This window comes from Amphiprion ocellaris, chromosome 3 (genome assembly GCF_022539595.1).
Source record: "Amphiprion ocellaris isolate individual 3 ecotype Okinawa chromosome 3, ASM2253959v1, whole genome shotgun sequence".
Lineage (NCBI taxonomy): Eukaryota > Metazoa > Chordata > Actinopteri > Pomacentridae > Amphiprion > Amphiprion ocellaris.
Window position 1 is genome coordinate 19,426,363 of NC_072768.1, and position 22,439 is coordinate 19,448,801.

General features: G+C 37.6%; 3 protein-coding genes across 3 annotated transcripts; all 3 read right to left on the reverse strand.

Moving 5' to 3' along the window:
• Nucleotides 1–703: 703 nt before the first annotated feature.
• Nucleotides 704–2,093, reverse strand: LOC111578844 (dispanin subfamily A member 2b-like). The gene is made up of 2 exons (XM_023285818.3): nt 1,816–2,093; nt 704–1,155 (listed from the first exon to the last, which is right to left on the reverse strand). The coding sequence occupies exons 1-2, from the start codon at nt 2,017–2,019 to the stop codon at nt 958–960; spliced, it is 402 nt and encodes a 133-aa protein (XP_023141586.2). The 5' UTR covers nt 2,020–2,093; the 3' UTR covers nt 704–957.
• A 1,604-nt stretch (nt 2,094–3,697) lies between these two features.
• LOC111578839 (dispanin subfamily A member 2b-like) lies at nt 3,698–5,065 on the reverse strand. Its single transcript, XM_023285812.3, has 2 exons — nt 4,789–5,065; nt 3,698–4,148 (listed from the first exon to the last, which is right to left on the reverse strand). The coding sequence occupies exons 1-2, from the start codon at nt 4,990–4,992 to the stop codon at nt 3,939–3,941; spliced, it is 414 nt and encodes a 137-aa protein (XP_023141580.1). The 5' UTR covers nt 4,993–5,065; the 3' UTR covers nt 3,698–3,938.
• Nucleotides 5,066–6,722: 1,657 nt separating this feature from the next.
• On the reverse strand, nt 6,723–20,756 carry cat (catalase). Its single transcript, XM_023285809.3, has 13 exons — nt 20,597–20,756; nt 19,169–19,340; nt 17,429–17,539; nt 16,225–16,355; nt 15,823–15,927; nt 15,442–15,567; nt 15,172–15,363; nt 14,264–14,416; nt 14,008–14,146; nt 12,597–12,727; nt 11,003–11,110; nt 8,737–8,820; nt 6,723–8,103 (listed from the first exon to the last, which is right to left on the reverse strand). Exons 1-13 carry the CDS (start codon nt 20,660–20,662, stop codon nt 8,038–8,040), a joined length of 1,584 nt encoding a protein of 527 aa, XP_023141577.1. The 5' UTR covers nt 20,663–20,756; the 3' UTR covers nt 6,723–8,037.
• Nucleotides 20,757–22,439: the final 1,683 nt, after the last annotated feature.

Below are 22,439 nucleotides of genomic sequence, written 5' to 3' on the forward strand. Positions count from 1 at the left end.
AATAAACTGAGCAACACAGCACCGTTGACACAATGTTGAGTAAGTGGACAGTGGATTTTACAGGATTTCATCAGTCACATTCATCAGCTTGTGGCAGAAATCCGTGGGATGCCTGGTTGATCCTGCCAGTAGCTACTTGTCTCAAAGATTAAGTCACGTGTACAGTGAAACTGAGAATGGCTCATTAAATCAGTTATGCTTCTTTATAAATTTTAATAATTTCTTAATAAACCCACTTCAGAATTTGCGAGAAATTAGAGTGACAATCATCAATGTGTGATTTAGTTCAGCTAATGGCAACCACAAGATGTTCATTCCTAAATGTGTTCAAAGCCCAACTAACTCAAGTTAATTCCTCACTCACACACAAATATGTTATAATTTTGAGGCTTTTATTTGTACATATGTGCTGTGTGCTACCTGCCTTTGTTATCTCAATTAGATCAGATCAGAAATCTTTCTTCCAAGTATTGCAAAAGAAAAAAAAGATTAGATTTGGGAAACATTATCTTGTGTGATGTTGTCCATGACACTGGGAGGTAGCTTTGCACATGAATATCTTTTCAGAGTTAAAATAAATGAACACACCATGTTCACCTTTTCCTCCTAGCTGGACGTCCTTTAGTCTGATCATTATCAGTTTCAGATAAACATGGTGTAAATGTAAAATACACTGTCATTTGTGGAAAATCATTCCAGGATATATATGCAACTACAAACACCTTTATTGGCACAGAAAGTTGTTTTATAGAACAATTGCTCAGCAGCAGAGGACAAGAAATGAGAATTTTATAAGGTAAAATGTTTAAAAAATGTCACCAGAGAAATATAGATGAGTTCCATTTCAGTCTCTTGTAACATCAATGAAATGCAGATCTTTTTTTGGTTTCAGCATGTAAGTACAAAGATGAAAAGTGATAGAAAAAGCTACAAGCCATCACTTCCACAATGTGACATTTACCCTCTGAAATTGTAATCATAACTGGAACTTCTGTGAATGGAAGAACTGATCTGTCCAACAATCACGCTGTATACAATAATGAAAATCAGGACAATGAGGCAAATCAGGACGGTGGCGGCGATGTTGAGGGAACGAGCAGTGGAACCATAGTGTCGGGCCCCTTCCAGATCTCCAACCATCTTCCGGTCTCTGGCCTGGAACGACCAGAGAATACTAGTTTTAGAAGTAGATTGATAATTATCTTCAACCTCAAGGAAATTTAACACTGTAATGAAAACATACAGCCTCTGTCTCATAATCATTTCATTAGTCTGTACACTGTTATGTCTAAAAACATGTAAAATGTTAAATTATAATATTAGTCGTTGCCCACCTTTCTTTCTTCTGAATAGTGCTTATCATAGCCTTAATGATTTGTTTACTTGTTAGCAAAACTGTTGGAAAAGCCTTCTGCTGGAAACATTATCTTTTCCCACTAACTCTATCCTATCAGTGCAAGAACTGACATTTTAGCTTTTAAAAATTGCAACAAAGAGGAGTTTATGCATAATGAAGTGGCAGGGATTATATTGTTAGGTGTTCCTCTTTTTTTTTGGTTTTAATGTGCAATAAGAGAAGTTTGGCACATGAGAGATGAAACTTCCAAGAAAATCCTAACTTTATTTATTTGTATTATTTTCTAAATTGTAGACTATTACTGAAAATGTACACTATTTTCTTTACAACATCATTTAAAATGTATTCTTTTATAGTTTTGATGTCTTCAGTATTTATCTACAATGTATAAAATAATTCAATAAAAACTGTTGAATCAGAAGGTGTGTCCAAACTTTTGACTGGTAGCGTAAACTCACCTTGACGGAGTGGATGAGAGCTGCCAGTCCGAGGCAACAAGGGTTCATGTGGACAAAGCTGAAGATGGACCAGATGATGTGGTCCTTTGGGGGCTCCGCAACGACGTTCACGGTGGTGTACTGAACCATTCCAGGGCCTTCAGGCTGTCCATACTGCACCCCCTGCAGTGGAGCCGAAGCACTCGGGTAACCCTGAGGATTCATCGCTCTGAGCTCAGCTGCACTTTGAGGTGGAGTGTGCAGAAATCTGTTGAAGAAGTGGCGTGTTCCTGCAAATTTTGATTCCTGTTTAAGGGTGTTTGGGCAGGGCAGAAGAACCAGTTGCGCAAAACCAATTGTAACACACTTGCATTTGTGGTGTCTTTGGTTTAAAAAAAAAACAAAAAAAACACACATTTGTAATACAGGAAGTTTTGCAAGAGAAAATCCATTGAACTGTCACATTTCTTGCAGTAAACCTGCAAAAGAAGTAGCAGTCTGATGGGAAATCATCTCTGAACAGGATCCTCAGAAGTATAACTGGATCAGTGTGGAACCAACAGCAGAAATTGAAACGTTTTAGTGAACTGTAAAGCCCAGCACCGGTGAGCAAGAGGCTCCCTCATGAAGGATCACATCTGTTGTGGTGCCATTTGAACGAACCACATTGAGATAAAATCTGTATAATATACACAACATAAATGACACTGCAACACAATGACAATGTGGGGTGTTTTCCTTGCCACTGTCGCCTTTTGGCTTGCTCTGGGGGTCAGGCATATTGGTTCTGTAAAGCGTCTCAAGACAATTTGACTGTAATTGGCGCTATATAAATAAAATTGAATTGAAAAAAAAATTGGAAAACACTGCCAGTGTGTATATAACCATGAAACAGAACAATGATACTGTTAAGAAGCATGGATTTAATAACAGTCAGCCATTCACATTTAACTATAGACAGCAGTTAAGGAAACACAGATGAGTTCCAGTTCAGAGTCTTATAAGACAAATAAAATCTGTTTTGCTGAAGGAAATATAAAAATATATATTGTGCCCTCACACTAGTCAGCCTTTATCTGTAACTGCAGTATCTGTAGCTGTTCTCATGTATCACAAACATTACCGAGGAAACAAACTAAACAACACAGCACCGTTGATACGATGTTGAGGAAATGGACAGTGGATTTTACAGGATTTCATCAGTCACATTCATCAGCTTGAGGCAGGAACATGATAAACCTTCTCAAGAAATTCCCCCAAACACAAACAAAAAAATGTACTGGAGACTATTTTCCCTGTGTCCCTGGTGGAAACATGGTCTTACATCTTCATTGGAATCACAATCATCAATGTGTGATTTAGTTCAGCTAATGGCAACCACAAGATGTTCATTCCTAAATGTGTTCAAAGCCCAACTAACTCAAGTTAATTCCTCACTCACACACAAATATGATTCAATTTTGAAGCTTTTATTTGTACATATGTGCTGTGTACTGCCTGCCAAATAAATTTATCTCAATTAGTTCACCTCAGAAATCTTTCTTCTAGTGTTACACGCACACACACACACACACACACACACACACACACACACACACACACACACACACACACACACACACACACACACACACACACACACACACACACACACACACACACACATATATATATATGTACATATATTCAGATTTAGCAAACATTAGTCCGTGTCATGTTGTCTATGACACTGGGAGTTAGCTTTGTACATGAGAAGCTAAGAGAAAGTAAAAGAAATGAACACACCCTGCTTACCATTTCCTCTCTAGCTGGACGTCCTTTAGTCTGATCATTATCAGTTTCAGATAAACATGGTGTAAATGTAAAATACACTGTCATTTGTGGAAAATCAAGCCAGCATATATGCAACTACAAACACCTTTATTGGCACAGAAAGTTGTTTTATAGAACAATTGCTCAGCAGCAGAGGACAGGAAATGAGAATTTATAAGGTAAAATGTTTAAATGTCACCAGAGAAATATAGATGAGTTCCATTTCAGTCTCTTTTAACATCAATGAAATGCAGATCTTTTTTTTGGATTCAGCATCTATGTACAAAGATGAAAAGTGATAGAAAAGCTGCAAGCCTCACGCAATGTGACATTTACCCTCTGAAATTGTAATCATAACTGGAACCTCTGCCATATGAACTGTGCATGGAAGAACTGATCTGTCCAGCAATCACGCTGTATACAATAATGACAATCAGGACAAGGAGGCAAATCAGGACGGTGGCGGCGATGTTGAGGGAACGAGCAGTGGAACCATAGTGTCGGGCCCCTTCCAGATCTCCAACCATCTTCCGGTCTCTGGCCTGGAACGACCAGAGAATACTAGTTTTAGAAGTAGATTGATAATTATCTTCAACCTCAAGGAAATTTAACACTGTAATGAAAACATACAGCCTCTGTCTCATAATCATTTCATTAGTCTGTACACTGTTATGTCTAAAAACATGTAAAATGTTAAATTATAATATTAGTCGTTGCCCACCTTTCTTTCTTCTGAATAGTGCTCATCATAGCCTTAATGATTTGTTTACTTGTTAGCAAAACTGTTGGAAAAGCCTTCTGCTGGAAACATTATCTTTTCCCACTAACTCTATCCTATCAGTGCAAGAACTGACATTTTAGCTTTTAAAAATTGCAACAAAGAGGAGTTTATGCATAATGAACTGGCAGGGATTATATTGTTAGGTGTTCCTCTTTTTTTTTTGGTTTTAATGTGCAATAAGAGAAGTTTCCAAGAAAATCCTAACTTTATTTATTTGTATTATTTTCTAAATTGTAGACTAATACTGAAAATGTACACTATTTTGTTTCCAACATCATTTAAAATGTATTCTTTTATAGTTTTGATGTCTTCAGTATTAATCTACAATGTATAAAATAATTCAATAAAAACTGTTGAATCAGAAGGTGTGTCCAAACTTTTGACTGGTAGCGTAAACTCACCTTGACGGAGTGGATGAGAGCTGCCAGTCCGAGGCAACAAGGGTTCATGTGGACAAAGCTGAAGATGGACCAGATGATGTGGTCCTTTGGGGGCTCCGCGACGACGTTCACGGTGGTGTACTGAACCATTCCAGGGCCTTCAGGCTGTCCATACTGCACCCCCTGCAGTGGAGCCGAAGCACTCGGGTAACCCTGAGGATTCATCGCTCTGAGCTCAGCTGCACTTTGAGGTGGAGTGTGCAGAAATCTGTTGAAGAAGTGGCGTGTTCCTACATGTGTTGAATTCTTTTTGAGGGTGTTGGGTTGAGCAGCACAGGTTTTTTTTCCTGTTGCCAACCAATCGTGCAAAAGCAATAACCTACTTTTTTTAACAGAAAAATGAAAGTTGTAGTACAATTCAAGAGGTACTTGCTGCACTTAGGAAATACGAATTTAAATAATAAACTTCAAACTTGACTGTAGACAGCAGATGAGAAAACAGATGAATTTCATTTCAGACCTTTGTAAGAGCGAACAAAACAAGTGTCTGTTTCACTTAAGGATAATAATAATAATACCTTTAATTTATAATGCACTTTACATATAAAATCTCAAAGTGCTACAATACATGTTTCACTTAAGGACATATAAAAAATGTATATACAATTACAGATTGTGGTCTGTTATAAAAAATTAGCCTTTATCAGTAATTGTACTTTCTGTAGCTGTAGTCGTGTCAGTTCATTCACAAACATAACTGAGGAAATAAAGGAAAGAAACAAGGGCATAGTCTTTCTCATATTTGCTATGTCTCTAGATAGGCCGAAGAAGCTTAGTTTTGTTCAAAAACCACAAAAAATGGATTTTGCATTATATGGCCACATGATCTCATTTCATTATTGGGTCTGAGGTTGAAAATGTTAGTTACCACTTTGCATAGACTGTAAACCTGCCAGGCAAGCCCTTGAAGAAGGCCGCTGGTCCAGCTCTGCGTTTCTAGGATCAGGTTCCACCACCAGTCCGAAGAGTTTAACCCTAATAGGCTCCAGTAAACTCGTCTAGCTTCTGACTGCCTTCATCCAGACACCTATTCCTCTTACTCTAATAGTTAACCTAACTGAGTAGCCCTCATCGTTAAATTACACTACCAGTCATGTCTGTTAAAGCCAGCTTTCCTCAAATGGATTTGGCTCTTGCTAAACTGCTAGGTTATGATTTAGAGGTTAGGAAAAACCCCAGGGACAAGTTTGTAATTCTATATTGCTCCTTGATTAGAACAACCTTTAAGAACCACTGAACTCTCACGCAAACAATCACCTAGTTTTTACTACACTCGGATCTCTGTAACAGTAAGGTGATTAATTGATAGTCCAAACTAGTCTTTAAATGTAGAATAAATGTTTCTGTGAAAGAAATGCAGCAGTGCTGATTCCCAGGACAGATCAGATGAGGCCTCTTAGCCATGTCCTATATACCACATTCCTTTTCTAACTACGCAGTTAAAACTTACTTGGTCAGAGTCATCTTGAATCAATGTTCAATATTATGATAATCAACTCAAAGTGAAGCATACAATCATCAGGTTTTAATACTTTCTAATGAGTAGTTAACGTGTAGAATTGAGATCTACAATGATTTTGTCACACAGATGTATTCTAGTTTTTCCAAGACTGTGATGCATAGTGGATCCAAGATGCTGAAATAGAAAAAACTAATTCAGAAATTGGTACATTTCAGTATTAAAGAAACTGCAGGTGGCTAAATTTGAACTCACAGATCAGCAGATGTGTAATGTTTCTCCAAACCACATGATGAAATGCCAAACCGATGCTGTGCAGTATAAGCAAGGGTATCTGTTGTGCTGTTACTGATGCACATTAAAATGAATTTAAAAAATATACTCAATCACAGAGACTCATAAAGACAACCGAGGCAGAAAAAAAATTGGGGACAAATGAAAGCTGCCGATAAGCTTTAATTACAAATTCATTAATTCAGGCACTGAATACAGATCTCATCTGAAGCAGGTTCTCAATTTAAACACTCATAAAAAATATGTTATTTTCAGATCAACATTTGAGGGTTTACAAATACACAATAGCAGGTTACATGGATAATCCTGTAGGTGATCTTTGTGGTCTCTTCACAGGACAATAGTGGTCAACATTTATTTTCTTCAAAATGTGAATTTTACTGTAGATTTACAACTTTCATCTTGAGGTTACCAATGATACTAATGTACAGTTTACTTTTACACTGTTGAAAATTACACTTACTTTGACCAAAATCAAACAGAAGATGACTATTGATTTTTTCAGATAAAGGTTAAATTCGTCTGTAAATTGTAGTTTTTTCCCCTACAACAAAGGCACCAAAGATTGTTCACCTCAAAGCTTGCTCTCTACCTGATGAGACATCCACACCCCCACAAGTAAATGACTAATAGTAAGAGTGGCAAAAAGATTCCATTACCATTTTCAACAAACTGAAACGGTTTGCAGTTCCGTGCTCCTGTCTGTGGTTCAGTTGAGCACGATCAAAACAAGCCCAAGGTTGTTTCTAGTGAAAACTAAAGTGAAGCAAAACAGAAAGCAAATCCTGCAGAGCAAATCCAGTTTCACCAGTTTCAACCGGACATCAGACATCACTGCAGTACGTCTCAGGTGAAGCCATAGGTATACGTGCCTCTTCAAGCAAACATTATATAAATGTTGATTTGTTTTTACACTTTAACTAAAGAAAAGTGTATCATCACAACATAGTAGCGCACACAAATGTGAGGAATTTGCAGCGGTAAATTCATTTAATGTGATCAAAGTCAAAGAAGTCAAAAGACAGGTAAAGCTGATTACTGAATGATGGATGGATTGATTAAATTACTTCAAAAGGCATTATGTGGTTGAAGTCAAGTGGTGCAAACAGAGTCACTAGTCAAAATTAGATGCACACCAAGAAGCCAGTTCATTTTTTCCAAAACTGCAGTTCAAATCAGGACACATTTACCTCTCAGGATTTTTACTGCAGATCACGAGCCTTCTGGATATTGCTAGTACTGAGAATTTTGAGGTTAATCAAAATTAACTGCTAGAAATGACAGAATTAGAAATTAACTAACCAAAACATCAACTCTACAACAGCACTGAAGCCTCTCCATTGGTAGTAATTGGCGGGTTAAGTTAAATCTTGATCCTAGTCGTAGTGGTTGACAATCCATAAGTGCATTTGCTCTCAGTGAAATGAGGAGGCTGCCTCCAGAGGCCATTGGACGCATCACATCTTAGAGGACGCAGCGACGGCCGAGGCACCTGGACGGCTGTAAACGCGCACATTTGCGTTCTGAGCAAAGACAAAGTGAAGTATAGAGAAAGAACGATGAGATTTTTAATATACAGCATGCAGTTTCTATTGGGGTAATTATGAAATACAGATATCATACACACTGTTCATTAGAGCATTTTGTGACCGATATCTGTCGTGAAATTACACTAAAAATTCTTTAATATCTGGATTTATCTGCACAGGCTCTGCCTCTCAAACCAAATCTTTTCCTCTATGTATAACAACCTGCATATTTCAAAGCAGTTTTATTGTTTGTTAAATGACCTTTTAAAAATCTAAACTTCACCTTTGTTGGCACTGCAACAAAATGTTTTACTTTCATATGGACTAACTATTTGGGATTTATTAAAATTGGAGCATAGTGATGGTTCAGTCATTTTTTTGGAGAAATAGTTGCAAACATATTTCAAGAAGCTTCTATAAGAAAAGAAAAGAAATCTGACAGGTTTGTAGCCCTCCTCCTTTGTGATCTCTGACCATCTATGAATAAGAATTTATAAACTACAAGTATGTAATTAATTTTACACTATTGCAGATATTTTTCTCTGAACCAAAGTGGTGGGTAAACTGACCACAATCACATCCCTAAGAAATGTAGTTCTACTTAATACAGAATGGAGATGTGTTTACCTTTGGGGCCTCTGCATTGTACTTGTTGAGAAGGGTCTGAACCCTGTTTGCATAGTCTGGATGGACAGCCTTCAGGGTCTCCACCTGCAGGAAGAACCAGAAAACAAACATTAGCTTCTCACGACAAGTGAAGTTCTATCAGCCCTTTCTGTAGTGTTTGTACTTTCCTGCACTAATCAGCAGTCAGTAAAATGTAAACCAGAATTGCACTACAGCCAGTGGACGTCGTGGGACTATTTATACAATCTGACATTTGTTTTTGAAATTAGTTATTGTAATAACGAAACGACAGTAAATCTAGGCTTCGAGGGGTTATACTTCAGAGTCTCTGAGAGGCTGACAGTTTCCCAGAACTGGTGCATCCTTGTGTGCAAAGTGAAACCTCTGTAACCTGACCACAAGTTGCACACTTCTTCATAAAACCACTGTGTGGCTGTGAAATCTTTTGGGTTTTTTTTCTCCATTTTGTTTTTGTGGGGGGAATGGAAATATAACGACATGTGTAAATGGAACATAGCAGCTTTGGCACAAAACCACAGAGTTTAGTTTGTAGCTCTTCAAAGTAGACTGAAGGTTATGAACATTATTTCTCATGACAACTTATACTCCTTAAATAATTACATAAATAAATAAGATTTAGGACATTGAGCAGATTAATGACTCATTTCCCAAACCCTTTCCCAACTCATTAGGGACAAAATTAAAGTTGTTGTACTCCACAACAAAAACTGTAAATTATAATTTATGTCAACTCCTACAAAAAAAATATCCCCTAGGCTCTGCAAAAAAAAACAAAACAAAAAACATGATTACTCTGGTCCAAACTATCTGTACTTTACAAAACTTGCTTAGCCTTTGAGTATTTAATTTTGTTGTCTTTTTATGTTGTTTTAGTCAGCTTTAATAATTCTTTAATTTTCTATGCTTTGTTCAACTTGTCTGTACTGTTGATTAATTTGATCAGTTTCATTTTCATTATAGCTTTTTGTTCATTTTTTATTTACTTTTTTTTACATTTTCCTGTAAAGCACTTTGATTATCCCCATCTATGATAAGGTGCTATTTAAATAAACTTGCATCCCCGTAAAAAACAAACAAAAAAAACGATTACTGCTCTGATTGTGAGATTAAATCAATCAAACTTTATTTATATAGCACTTCTCATACAACTAAAATGCAACACAAAGTGCTTTACAATATTTTAAAACTTTAAAAACAAGAAAACCCATCCCTCCCAACCTCCATATATAGGCACACAACTCCACACACACACTCTCACCACGAACAGTAAGGAGACATGACATGTCACTGAGGATCGTTGAAAATGCCACTATTGGGGCCGTCCACATTGGATGGAGTCGCAGGACATGACCACTGGGGGCGCCGGCACTCAGACCCCCCGACCCCAACAGACAGGGGGACCCCCACACAGAGGAAGGGAGCCACCCTACCAGCCAGGATGAAGGGATGCATGGACAGCACCCACAGCAGCAGTCCATTTTGTTTTCTATTTTTTATGGAAAAAAAAAAAAAAAAAAAAAAAAATTGTGGAATGCTCTTCCTCTGCAGCTGAGATTGGTCGACTCCTGTGGAGCTTCTATGAGGCAGCTGAAAACGTTTTTATTCCAACAGGCCCTTTGTTGACCTGTAACTGCTTTATTTTTTGTTTTGATGCACTTTATTTTAGCTGCTGCTCCCCTGTTTTAACAGTTTAATACCTTTAGCATTATTGTTTTTGTTTTTATCCTTGTTTTAGTTTTGTTGTAAAGCACCTTGTGATTTTATATCTGTAAAAGGTGCTATATAAATAAATTTTACTTGTTTACTCATGTTCTTTGTCATTCACTCATGAAACTTTGTCGATTAAATTGCTTTCAGGCTGCAAAGCACTTCAATACTGCCTAAAAGTAATTGTTCTACAGTGTGAACACATTGGCCTTTCGCCACCCTACATAACCACAATGTGTGCTTTCTGTTTCGTTTGATGTCATCCACAGACGACATCCTGTAATTGCAACACGTAGACACATGCAACTGCTTCACTCACCCCAGAAGTCAATAAACATTCTTTAAAAAATACATTTACTTTTTCTGCAATTAATATGGAGAGGTAAATGTTAATGGGTTTAAGCAGTTTATATATTTTTTTCTTTTCATACATTTGAATTATTTCTTTTTACGGATTATACATTTGAAAGACAACTCCTGCTGTTCCTTCAATTTCACCTAACACTGTGTGGAAACCCAAAAAATGATGGCTACTCACCATGCGTTTCTGGATGAAAAGCTGGGCTGCCTTCAGGGATCCTGCCAAGTTCTGGCAAAGTCTCTGGCGCTCGTCTTCATTCAGCACTTGGGTGTAGAAGTTACGCACCTACAATCACACACAGAGAGGTTAACCAACTGAACTGAAGGAAGCAGATCACATTAAACAAGACTCGCTAAAGTGCATTTTTGACAGAAATTGCTTTATTTCATATGTGGCCCTATTTCAACACACCAATCAGAAGCTTTGCTAGCTCTAAGTAGCTCTTATTTACTGCCTCTCTACCCAGATATTTTCAAGACTCTCTTTTTAAATAAAGCAATACATTTGACCATTGACTGTCTATATCTAAAACAAGTTAACTGTATTTAAAAGTCTGTAAGCACACCACTGACATATTATCAGTATACAGAGCCGTTACGGGAAACATGTTGACAAATCGAGGTAAAAGAGGAACAACAGTGGTATTCACATGAAGCTGTGATGTTTCTTTTGCTAAAAACTGCCATTTTCAGGAAACCCAAAGTTTCAATTTGAGGGTTAAATGTGAAAAAAACAACGAGTTGAAAGAGCTTTAACTCTGTACAGCAGAGTCTGGTTTGGCACAGTGAGTGGCACCTCTCACATACAGGTGCTCATTTAATCCATCATGGATTTAAAAATATTAATTACTGTAGCTTTAAAAAATAACATTAAAATTGAAACCAAAAACACAGCTATAGGTAGTGCTTTTGCAGTAACGTAATAAAGGCTGCATGTCCCAAAGTTGGCTTGACAAAAACTAAAACCTCAGTCAGAGTTTACAGGTATGAACAACAAAATGATCCGATGGTGTTCAGCTGCTTTAGTCAACAGGTTGTTTTAATGGAGAACAATGAGGAACATAAAAATTTATGATGGCAAGAACCTGCGACTGGAAATTATGTAAGACATGAATGTTGGTAGAATACTATTAAACGGGTGATTTTACGGATCAATGCAGCTGATTATTTCTACCAGACAGCGGCACAATAAAACTATCAAATGTCATATGTTCAAACATGATATTGTATTGAAGTACATGTAGGTCTGACACTGTCTCATAATGAAGCAAATCACTTTAACTAATGATCAGTTTTCTTATTTCTGTTCTATCAGCTGCAGTACCAGCAGAGTAAAGGGAGCAAACATAAAAACATATTTATGCGATTTCTGCATCATCATCTAAGTACATGAAAGTTCCCATGGCTTTGAGTTTTAGTTGAACACCCCTGTACTATACTAGATATGTACAATACCCCTGTACTATACTAGATATGTACAATACCCCTGTACTATACTACATATGTACAATACTACTGCACAATATATGCATAATTAACACTTTTTTTGGGTTAAGTTAAAGGGTTTAATTAGCTTTACTGTTTTTGATGACAAAATGGAATATTCTGACCCCTAAAGAAAATATTGAGAGCTATTCTGAAATTTGTGGAAGATTTCAGAAGCTGTCTGAGTTTTAATTTACAGAGAGATGATCGGAAAAAACAGGCTGCAGTGGGCGCAAATGGTTTGACCACAGGAAACATACCTACAAACCCGGCTGCATTATCATTACCTGTGTGACATTATCTTCATCATCGGTGTTGTAACGGGCCACATCTGGCGACACCTTGAACCTGGACTCCAAAGCACGAGGCTCATTCTCCGGGGCGCTGAAACTGTTGGGATAGTAATTTGGAGCGCCACCTAGAGGACAGACAGACAGTGATGAGCATGGGAGGTAGAAAACGTTGTTGAAGAGTTGAATTCTGAAAAACACTGTAGAAAAGACCAAGACAACTAAATTACTTATAGACTATAAATCTGATCAGTAAATTAAATGATGACATGGTGCATTCATGCAATCACAGTCGGAAACCAGTCACTGTAAAGAACATTTAAAAAGTTGTCAAAATAATGACTTTCACTTAGTTTTTTCAGTTTCAATTTAAAAGTAAATGACTGTGATTGGCGTTCATTGTTCATAAATTTACCACTGTTAGCATGTGAGCAATTGATACAGTCCAAATGTCTCACAGACAGCTGCACAATAAAACTACCACACATCATATATTCAAACATGATATTGTACTGAAGTACATGTAGGTCTGACACTGTCCCATAAAGAAGGAAATCATTGTAATTTTGCATTCCACCTACTTATGTGCAATAGCTGACACCTCATCCCCTTGTGTGTATTTGTGTGTATTTGTGTGTGTGTGTGTGTGTGTGTGTGTGTGTGTGTGTGTGTGTGTGTGTGTGTGTGTGTGTGTGTGTGTGTGTGTGTGTGTGTGTGTGTGTGTGTGTGTGTGTATATATAATCATCAAAATCATCTGTATATAATTATAATATAGTCGCTCCAATTTTTGCACTTTTTTCCCCTTATTTATTGTTGTACTGCCTTTATACTTTTTCTTTTGGAGCTGCTGTAATGGTGAACTTTCCTCACTGTGGGATGAATAGAGTTTATCTTATCTTAAATGGCGACATCAACTGGCCAAAATTTAGTATTGCATTAGTATGGAGGGTATAAATATATTTAGCCAGATAAGGTCTTGTTGCCAACTTGTTGACATTTTGTTCATTAAAGCATATATTACAAATACAAATCATTTTTACAGAAAATGCACAGCTGTGCTTTTAGATGCGACAGAAGATTGACAAGTATCTTTAAAAAAAATTTTTTCAAAGGGTTATATTGATGCAACTGATGTCAAATTATTTTTGGTAAATCATGTTGCAACACTTTTACTTTGCAAGATCAATACAGTTAAAGTCTGCTTCAAAACTAACTTGCACTTATGAATGCTTTATCATCATCTCAAATGTTTTACCTCAACTAACTGTTAAAAATAATGTTCTAGTACAGACTGGTTACTGCCAAAACTTCAATACTGTATGTATTTACATTTGTAGAAACTATAATCACAGTGTTACACAAGATTATTTACTAAGCCACAGTTGCCACATCTGGACCATGACCTACCCTGGTTGTCAAACATGCACATCGGACCATCACGCTGGTAGTTGGCCACACGGGCCCTGTAAGGGCAGTTGACAGGGATGTGCAGGTAGTTGGCGCCCAGCCGGTGTCGATGTGTGTCTGGGTAGGCGAAGAGTCGGCCCTAAACAAGGACACGGGCGATACAGAACTATCATGGTAGCAGATTATGCATTTATTCTATTTTTTCCAATTCAATCTGACATATAAAATATCAAAAGAAAATCTCCTATTGTGCTACCTGCAGCATCTTGTCAGGGCTGGGCTCGATGCCTGGTGGCATGCTGCTGGGGTCGAAGGCCAGCTGCTCCACCTCCGCAAAGTAGTTGGCTGGGTTCCTGTTGAGGACCAATTTGCCCACCGGGATCAAAGGGTATTCTTTATGTGACCACACCTGGACCAGAGATAACAACATTCACTTACTTCACAAGAATCTTCACAAATATGCCTGTGCTTAAATAACTTCAAAAGATTGTTTATAGAAAAAAATAGTGGTAAGACAAATTGTATTTTGTGATGTTCCTCACTGACCTGATAGATTTTACAGAGGTCTGCATGATTATGGCCAACATTAATTATTTGATCAATACTAGAATCACTATTATTCATTGATTTTGGGATAAAATATTTTTGCTAAGCCTGAAAAACTAGAGCACGGCTTTCGCTTTCATGTTGAGCTACATTTGTGCTAAAGTACAAATCTTTGCAACAATATTGGACTTAAAACAAAGTTCTTCTTCACCTGAATTCTGTGCATCTCTTGCAGGCAAATATGAATGAAACTACAGCCTACTCAAAATGCCTCACTTGCTGAACATTTGTTTAGTGATTGATGCTAAACCAATGTTACATAAATGTCTCATCTGCAGGCTACGGTAGACGTTAGCTAGGCATGCTATGCAAGCAGCTATGCACAGAGAAGCATCTAGGCTCAATAATAAGTTACAGCAGCGCATACCTAAGTTTAAACCAAGTAATTTTTTCTACATGGGTTGTTTGATAGTGAAGTTTTCTATGTGTGGAGCATGTTAAACATCAGTATTGCAATCATGTATATTAAATTGTGGCAAGCCAGATTTGTGACCGTGACTAATATATTATTAATTGTGTAGCCTGATAAAGGTTTCAGTGAAAGAAATACTGCAGTACCTTAGTGAGGTCGAAGGGGTTGAACGGGTATCTCTCAGCCTGCTCAAAGGTCATGACCTGGATGTAAAAGGTCCATGACGGGTAGTTACCATTGGCAATTGCATTGAACAGGTCTCCAATAGCATAATCTGGGTTGGTGGATGCTTGGCGTTCTGCCTCCTCCACCGACATATTCTTTATTCCTTGATCAGTCTGAAAAACACGACAGCAGATATGACACAACACAACAAGAAAAAAAGCAATAGCTATTTAACCTGGTTTCAAACTGACCTTGTAGTGGAACTTGCAGTAGACAGGTTGGCCATCAGCATTGATCAGCTTGAAGGTGTGAGAGCCGTAGCCATTCATATGGCGGTAGCCATCAGGTAGACCTCGATCACTGAACAGGAAAGTCACCTGCATAGCAGATATAAGACAGAATTCATAAAAAAAAAGTCCTGCAAGGCTTTCAGATGTAGGCCACCAAATTATCACTGCAGGTTTAATTACGATGAGCAGCAGGACACTGCAACACAATAATATATTCATGTTCATTTTTATTTAAACTATTTACATCAAGTGCCATCAAGTAAATAATGCTCCTTTGTGCAAAATTCTTCTATATACTTGACTACGCTCTTCAAGATGAGCATCATGCTCAGCAACAGCTACCTGATGCAGAGTCTCGGGCCTCAGACTCCAGAAGTCCCACACCATGTCAGGGTCTTTCATGTGGGTTTGGGGATTGCGCTTCTGAGTGTGGATGAAGGATGGGAACTGCATGGGGCAAAAGGCAGAAGTCAATATATGTTTTAGGCTTGATTCATGTTAACAAAAATATTCAGAATCTGAGAAGTGTTTCGAATGTTACTCATCTTACATAGGAATTACAAAACCTGGTCTACATATCCGTTTGATTCTTCATTAAACTAGATCTACAAATTCTTCCAATTTATTATTTGCGTGTTTGACAGAAAACTACAAATTGACATGCTATATCATTATGATCCTCAAAAACTAAACTAAATGCCTGCACAGTCAGTTCTGATTCATGCACTCTTTACGTTCACTCACCAGCATGGCGTCCTTGATGAAGAAAATAGGGGTGTTGTTGCCAGTCAGGTCCCAATTACCCTCGTCAGTGTAAAACTTGACTGCAAAGCCTCGGGGGTCTCGCACTGTGTCTGCTGACCCTGACTCCCCAGCTGAAATCAAATCCAAAGAAGGGACATTTCACTCAGAAACCATTGAAGTAATAAGGCAGAATTAAACTGACAGAGCCCCTGAGGACTTCAACAACTAACAAATTAGCCAAACCACAGAAAATAATTCAGCAAATACTATGATAATAAATTAATCATTATAGTCATTATACAGGGGGGAAAAAAATCTAAAACTTTGATGGTACCAGCTTGTAAGGCTGATTCACCAGAACATTTTGGTCTGAGTTATAAGGGAAAGGCTGGTGTTTATAGCTGATAAAATGAGTGCAAATATCTAAAACACTCTTGCAAGTGCAGCTTTAAGTGTGACTGACATCATACACCTGCCAGTGCCTCACACTTATCTTATTAACCACTCGAGGCATGAATGTGCCAAACTACACATTCAGAGCAAAACCCAGCTGCTGGAAAGAGATAAGTGATGTGGTGCCCGCTCTATATAACCAACACCCATTAAAGTGGCTTTTATTTACTTGTATTTATCTTAATGATCTGTATAGGTTTTATTATTGCTTTTTGTTAAAACTGTAGTTTGCAGAAGCCAATGCAGGTCCTTGTCTTACACAAAAATCTGAAAAAATAAAATAAGGTGGGTAAAGAAAAGAAAACTGGCCTTTGCTTGGACTATGGGGGTTTTAATTACATTATTGAAATAAACAAATATTTTATTTACTTTTTTATCTGAAAACAAGGCTTAAACTGATAATAACTTTTTAGAACACTGAGAAATGCTCTTTTAAAATCAACCTCTGAATCATATTTGGTAAAAGTGTTCTGACATTGTCCTGACACCCTCATGTGTATTCTTCTAAGGCACTATGGCAAAATTGCTGAGTTTTCTCAGCATTTATTTACAGGCTTATACTCTGTTTTCAGCCCACATTAGCAGCAGGAAATATGCTTTTGTGGGAGGATATGTACATAAATCAGTAGGTAAATTCAATTTCAATTATTCCTGCCCTTAAAAAACTCTATATTTTGTAGTTTAAGTAGAAAATCTTTTGAAATGGCAAGGCATGAGTCACGCACATTACTGCATAAATGGTTATTCTTACCCACAGTGGAGAAGCGGACAGCAATAGGAGTTGTCTTGCCGATATGTTCGAACACCTTGGCCTTGCAGTAGCGAGTGATGTCATGAGTGACCTCGAAGTAGCCAAATGCTCCTGCATAGTGATAGAATGTAACAAAAAACAATGTAACAAGTCTCTGTTTATGCCAGCTTAGATATATCAAGTTCACATATTTATGCTTGACTGCAGGTTATTAAAGTATATCAGCACTAGGAAGACTATAACCCCTTCCAGAGCAAGTCAATGAACACCATTTGTTCAATATGGGACCAAAGTCTACGACCTCAATCTGAAAAGCTTGCATAGATTAGCATTTGTCTGAAACTAAGCCACAAACAACAAAGATTCTTATTTGCTTTTTGTCTGTTTTTTTGCCTGTTTGTTTACTTTGGTGAGTTAACGCAGCTGAGCCAGTGTGATTTTGTGATTAAGTTTGAACACTTTCCAACATAAAGAACCAGTCTGTCTTTCCCACTAATGATTGATCAGAGAGGTTAAAGGGGCTTTCAAGAGCATTTCTACAAACACTTCTGTTTTTTTGGTAATTTTACAAAAAGTAATACTAAAGAGCAAGTACATGTGTACATGTCTTTAATAGATTTTTAGGTATAGCTGGTGCCAACTTTGCAAGGTAAAAACCTTCTAAATATGGCGTACTATGGTGCTATCACACATTTTGCTGCTGTCCCATTTCACAGAAGTAGGTAAACTTAGTTTCCCTGCCAGCAGTCATCTCTGCCTCTTTAAACTGAACTGAGCTACTTATAACAAACAAAAAAAACTAACAATCCCTTCTTCAAATGTTCACATGTTGAACTTAATCACATTAAACCCAAATAAAGCAGTGATACTTCTGATGGGTTTCAGGAACATGCAGCTCCTCAATGGTAATGTTATTCTGACATTGTTTTGACAAGCTATTTAACATGCTGCACTTAAACTTGTGGGGAACAACACAGGAAACATAAAATCATGAATACTGTCAGGACATTTTCTTGGTTCTTCTAACATAATATTGTCATATATCACTCATCTTCCATCAAACATTTAACAAAATAACACTGCAGATTAAAATACAAAACTTGCAGTTTCTATTGCCTCTTAAGTTGCTTTTGTGTTAGTAGTAGATACTTGTTAATGTACAATTATTTCAAAAAGCATCTCTAGTTGAAATATTTACATTTAGTATTACTCCCCCTAGCACACTTCGTCTATCCATAAATGTTGAACACATTTTTCTCATTTGTTTTATGAATTAAGTTTTGTTGGTCTTATCGCTCCGTGCTACATGTGGCACTAATAACTGCATTCTTGCTCATTTCTTCTATTGTGACAGTTTGTGGTTTAAAAAACTCACAAAGGTCTCGCACTGCTGCAGTGTAACTGAACACCATTTAACATTTCAGAAGTTTGTATGTCTTTGCTTTATTAAAATACGATTTTCTATATGATTCGTGTAAATTTTTATTCATGACAGAAACTGTTAGTTTGGTAATTGTACCCAAACTCAATAATAAGCTCTACTAGCAATAGACGGCTTTGACCAAGTCTGAAGACTCAGATCTAACATATCCTTTCAAAGCACATTTTTAGCATTCCCCCAAGGAAAAAGTTAAACAATACAGCAATGTCTTTTTTGCAATTACAATACACTGTGTAATGGTATCCGGACATATCCAACTTAGAGCTGCACAGAAGACAGCGATTCCTCGCCACACCCACCTGCCCCTTTGGCATGCACCACTCTCTCTGGGATTCTTTCCCGGTCGAAGTGGGCCATCTCATCTGTGAAGACCACATCCTGGACCAGCAGAGGGCCTCTTGGTCCTGCAGTTAGTAGGTTCAGCTTGTCTCCAATGGGATTGCCAGACGCTGTGGTCAGTACATCTGGTTTCTGATATAAGGAGGATCCACATTAAAACATAAATAAAGCATAACTCAAATATATATCAATTTAAAAGAACACAAAAGAAAAAGCACACAGAATTCAGAGGCTAAAACTAACAAATTGTCACACTGAATAAACCACTACAGCAAATGTTCAAAATTTATTTATTAATCAACTATAGTTTCAAGTTGGATTTCTTCCAACATTCGGCAGCTGAGACAAGTAAGATAAGACTTAACTACTAATCTCACAGTGAGGAAATCTGCAGTGCTACAGCAGCAAAGGGGACAGCATAAACACGCAAGAAACATTAGTTGAAAAGTAAAATAAAACAAAAATATACATAAGTACTGGTTCTTTCATAAGCGGATGTTCAGATTGTACAAAATCATCAGGATGTAGAACATACAAACATTACACATGCCATTGGTATTGCAAGTAGTTTCCATAACAGACAGAAAATGTGCAATCATGTGTGCAAGCAATCGCTCGCAAATGTCTCAGTATTCACCAGTCAGAACTATGACACGAAGCATCAAAATCTAACTTTTCTTTCTTGCTATACATGTAAACAATGGCTCACACTGCTGTACATGAGTATTGCAAGAACTCTGTTGTTGAAACCTGCACAGCTCTTCAAATTGCATTGTGAAAAATACTGATATATGTGCAACATCCAGACTACCATGCAACGACTGGAGGGTCGTGGACTTGGATATTATATGTGGCAATAACTGTTAGCTTTCCTCTTGTTATATAACTGACGGGGTTGAAGTTTACCCGCATGTCTCTGAACAATGACCTACTTCATATCTTTGCACTGAATTCCTCTCTTTGAAGGAGTTTCAGCTGTTTGCATGCTTATTTTGCAACTGAAATGTCGGAGACGCAGTAGTTGGGCGACGCTTCTAACAGTCACAAGACTTTTTTTGTGCGAAATGTCAAGTAAGGCCACTGGAGCCTGTAAGCTAGTAAAGAAGCCCCACACCAATAGTAGCGACAAAAACGGACACAAAACAAATAATTTACTCTAAACTACACAGAAAGCATTCATAAGGTCGTTTGAAAATATCAGGAGTGAAAAATGAACAATAGCAGGCCGGAGAAGCCGCCTTCGCTCTCGGCTGTTAACGTTAGCTTGTTACCCAAAACGACCTCTCACCCATTTACTCCAAGCGGAGCAGTGCTGCGAAGCAAAAAAAAAAAAAAAAAAAAAAAAAAAAAAAAAAAAATACTGGATCCATTGCAGTGTGTATACAGACCAGAGAGCCTCTGTTCTCCTTCCATGTCTTCATCTGATCGGTGGTTTTCTCTCTGTTGTCAGCCATCTCGACAGGTTAGCGCCAGCACACGTTTGGACCACACACCTTGCAGAAGATGTCGCAGAGAAAATCGTTTCCTATTTATCCTGACGTCTGAAAATTTCTTCCTGGACTTTGGTCAATGAGACCCCGCCCCTATCGCACCCTCTCTTTTGATTGGCTGAGAGAAGCGAACTGACCTACTTCTGCCACTAAAGCAGAAAAGCCCAGCAACACAAATGCTGCCCTAAAGGTGCAAAATTCACTTGATCAGAATACAAACACCTCATGTTAGGAGCAGCTCAGATACATACATACACAAGTGCACACGGATACTATTTTATCAAGGCAACATTTTTTCAAGCATCTCTGCTTATTTTAATAACTTACCCATGTGTACAATACGTCCATATTTAAATCTGTTTAGAATATTCATATCAACTTTAAGATGTTATCTTCTTGTATAATTTGTCCATAATATTCATATTATGACTATATCATTCATATATATCCTTATATTATATCCGTTCTGCATACACTACAAGTCACAAGTTTGGACACACGGTCCGTGTACGAATCTGGTAATTGGATTTTCCGTTCTGAAGCAGGTATTGAAAAACAAAAAACGAGTGGTTATTTGATTTTCGTTTTAAAATACAAAAATAAAATACAAAAATTGAAATTGAAATACAAGGCGTTTTTCCTTTTCATGATCAAAAATGGATATACGAAATTTTTAAAATGCTTTGATTTTCATTTTATATTTAGAATTACAAAAAAATAAAATCAGTAAGAGACAGAAACGAAAAAAGGTCAATTTTTTTATTTTCTGGGACCGGAAGTGGTCATCAGCAAGTGTGGAGCCAAACGACAAGATTCTCAGAGGGCGGAGCCAGAGAGCAGCGATTGGTCAGACCATAGATAATACAGAAGACAGCGCGCTAGCGTATCTAGTCTATGTATATCTATGGTCGGCACGTCTGGTAGCTAGTGATGGCTGATCAAGGCTTTGTTGAAGCTTCGACACTTCATTCAAAACATGGTTCATTACTCGAGGCCTCAATGACACACAGTGCTCGAGTAGGACATCTAGTGGTCAATAATATGAAGTGCAATCAAGACGTGGTCGGTTCATGGATTGTTTTGGATTTGATTCGCCATGCACACATTCCTGTTTGACTACACTAGATGATTGTATGGGTTGTAGTGGACACAAAAATAATGTTACTAGTAATAATAATGACAATAACTATTGAAGAGCACGTTTCTTATTTCCCATGTTTGTCTGTATCCCTATATACTCTTTGCTTATATTCTGTGTTATGAAACATTTAAACGGTGCTGCTACATTCATGAGATGCTCTACAAATACAGACTGATGTCATTTTCACATGGGGCTGGTGCAAATAAAGATTTTATGGATTATTATGGATTTTGGCAAAGTATGTCTTGGGGTTTATTGGTAAAGAGGTCAGTAAAGAGGGTGTGCTTATGTAACTGGTTATGAGGTTTTATTGAGAAATAATTTATCAACAGTTTTGGGACCACTGTTCCCTCTAAGCTGCGCGCGATACTTTTTTTTTTTTTGCGCATTTATCATCTATTTTTTTGCCATTTTCGAGTTTTTTTTAACTTGAGTCTCGACTCGATCATTTTTCTCAGGAGGTTGAACTTCAGCCTTTGTGCTGGAGGGTTGAACCCTCAGTTCCAAGACTTTCAAAGCCTCCAGACCTCCCGAGTCCTCAGGACCTGAGCTTTCACACAGTCTGAGGGCTGAAATTTTCTAAGTCCCACAGTAGTTCTC

Excerpts from the sequence above, each read along its gene's own strand:
- LOC111578844 (XM_023285818.3), bottom strand. The coding sequence starts at position 2,019 with ATGAATCCTCAGGGTTACCCGAGTGCTTCGGCTCCACTGCAGGGGGTG. Across the intron at positions 1,156-1,815 it reads CTCTCATCCACTCCGTCAAG|GCCAGAGACCGGAAGATGGT; the intron begins GTGAGTTTACGC and ends TGGTCGTTCCAG.
- LOC111578839 (XM_023285812.3), bottom strand. The coding sequence starts at position 4,992 with ATGAATCCTCAGGGTTACCCGAGTGCTTCGGCTCCACTGCAGGGGGTG. Across the intron at positions 4,149-4,788 it reads CTCTCATCCACTCCGTCAAG|GCCAGAGACCGGAAGATGGT; the intron begins GTGAGTTTACGC and ends TGGTCGTTCCAG.
- cat (XM_023285809.3), bottom strand. The coding sequence starts at position 20,662 with ATGGCTGACAACAGAGAGAAAACCACCGATCAGATGAAGACATGGAAG. Across the intron at positions 14,147-14,263 it reads GCCCTGACAAGATGCTGCAG|GGCCGACTCTTCGCCTACCC; the intron begins GTAGCACAATAG and ends GTCCTTGTTTAG. Across the intron at positions 8,821-11,002 it reads TTTTCATCCAGAAACGCATG|GTGGAGACCCTGAAGGCTGT; the intron begins GTGAGTAGCCAT and ends TTCTTCCTGCAG.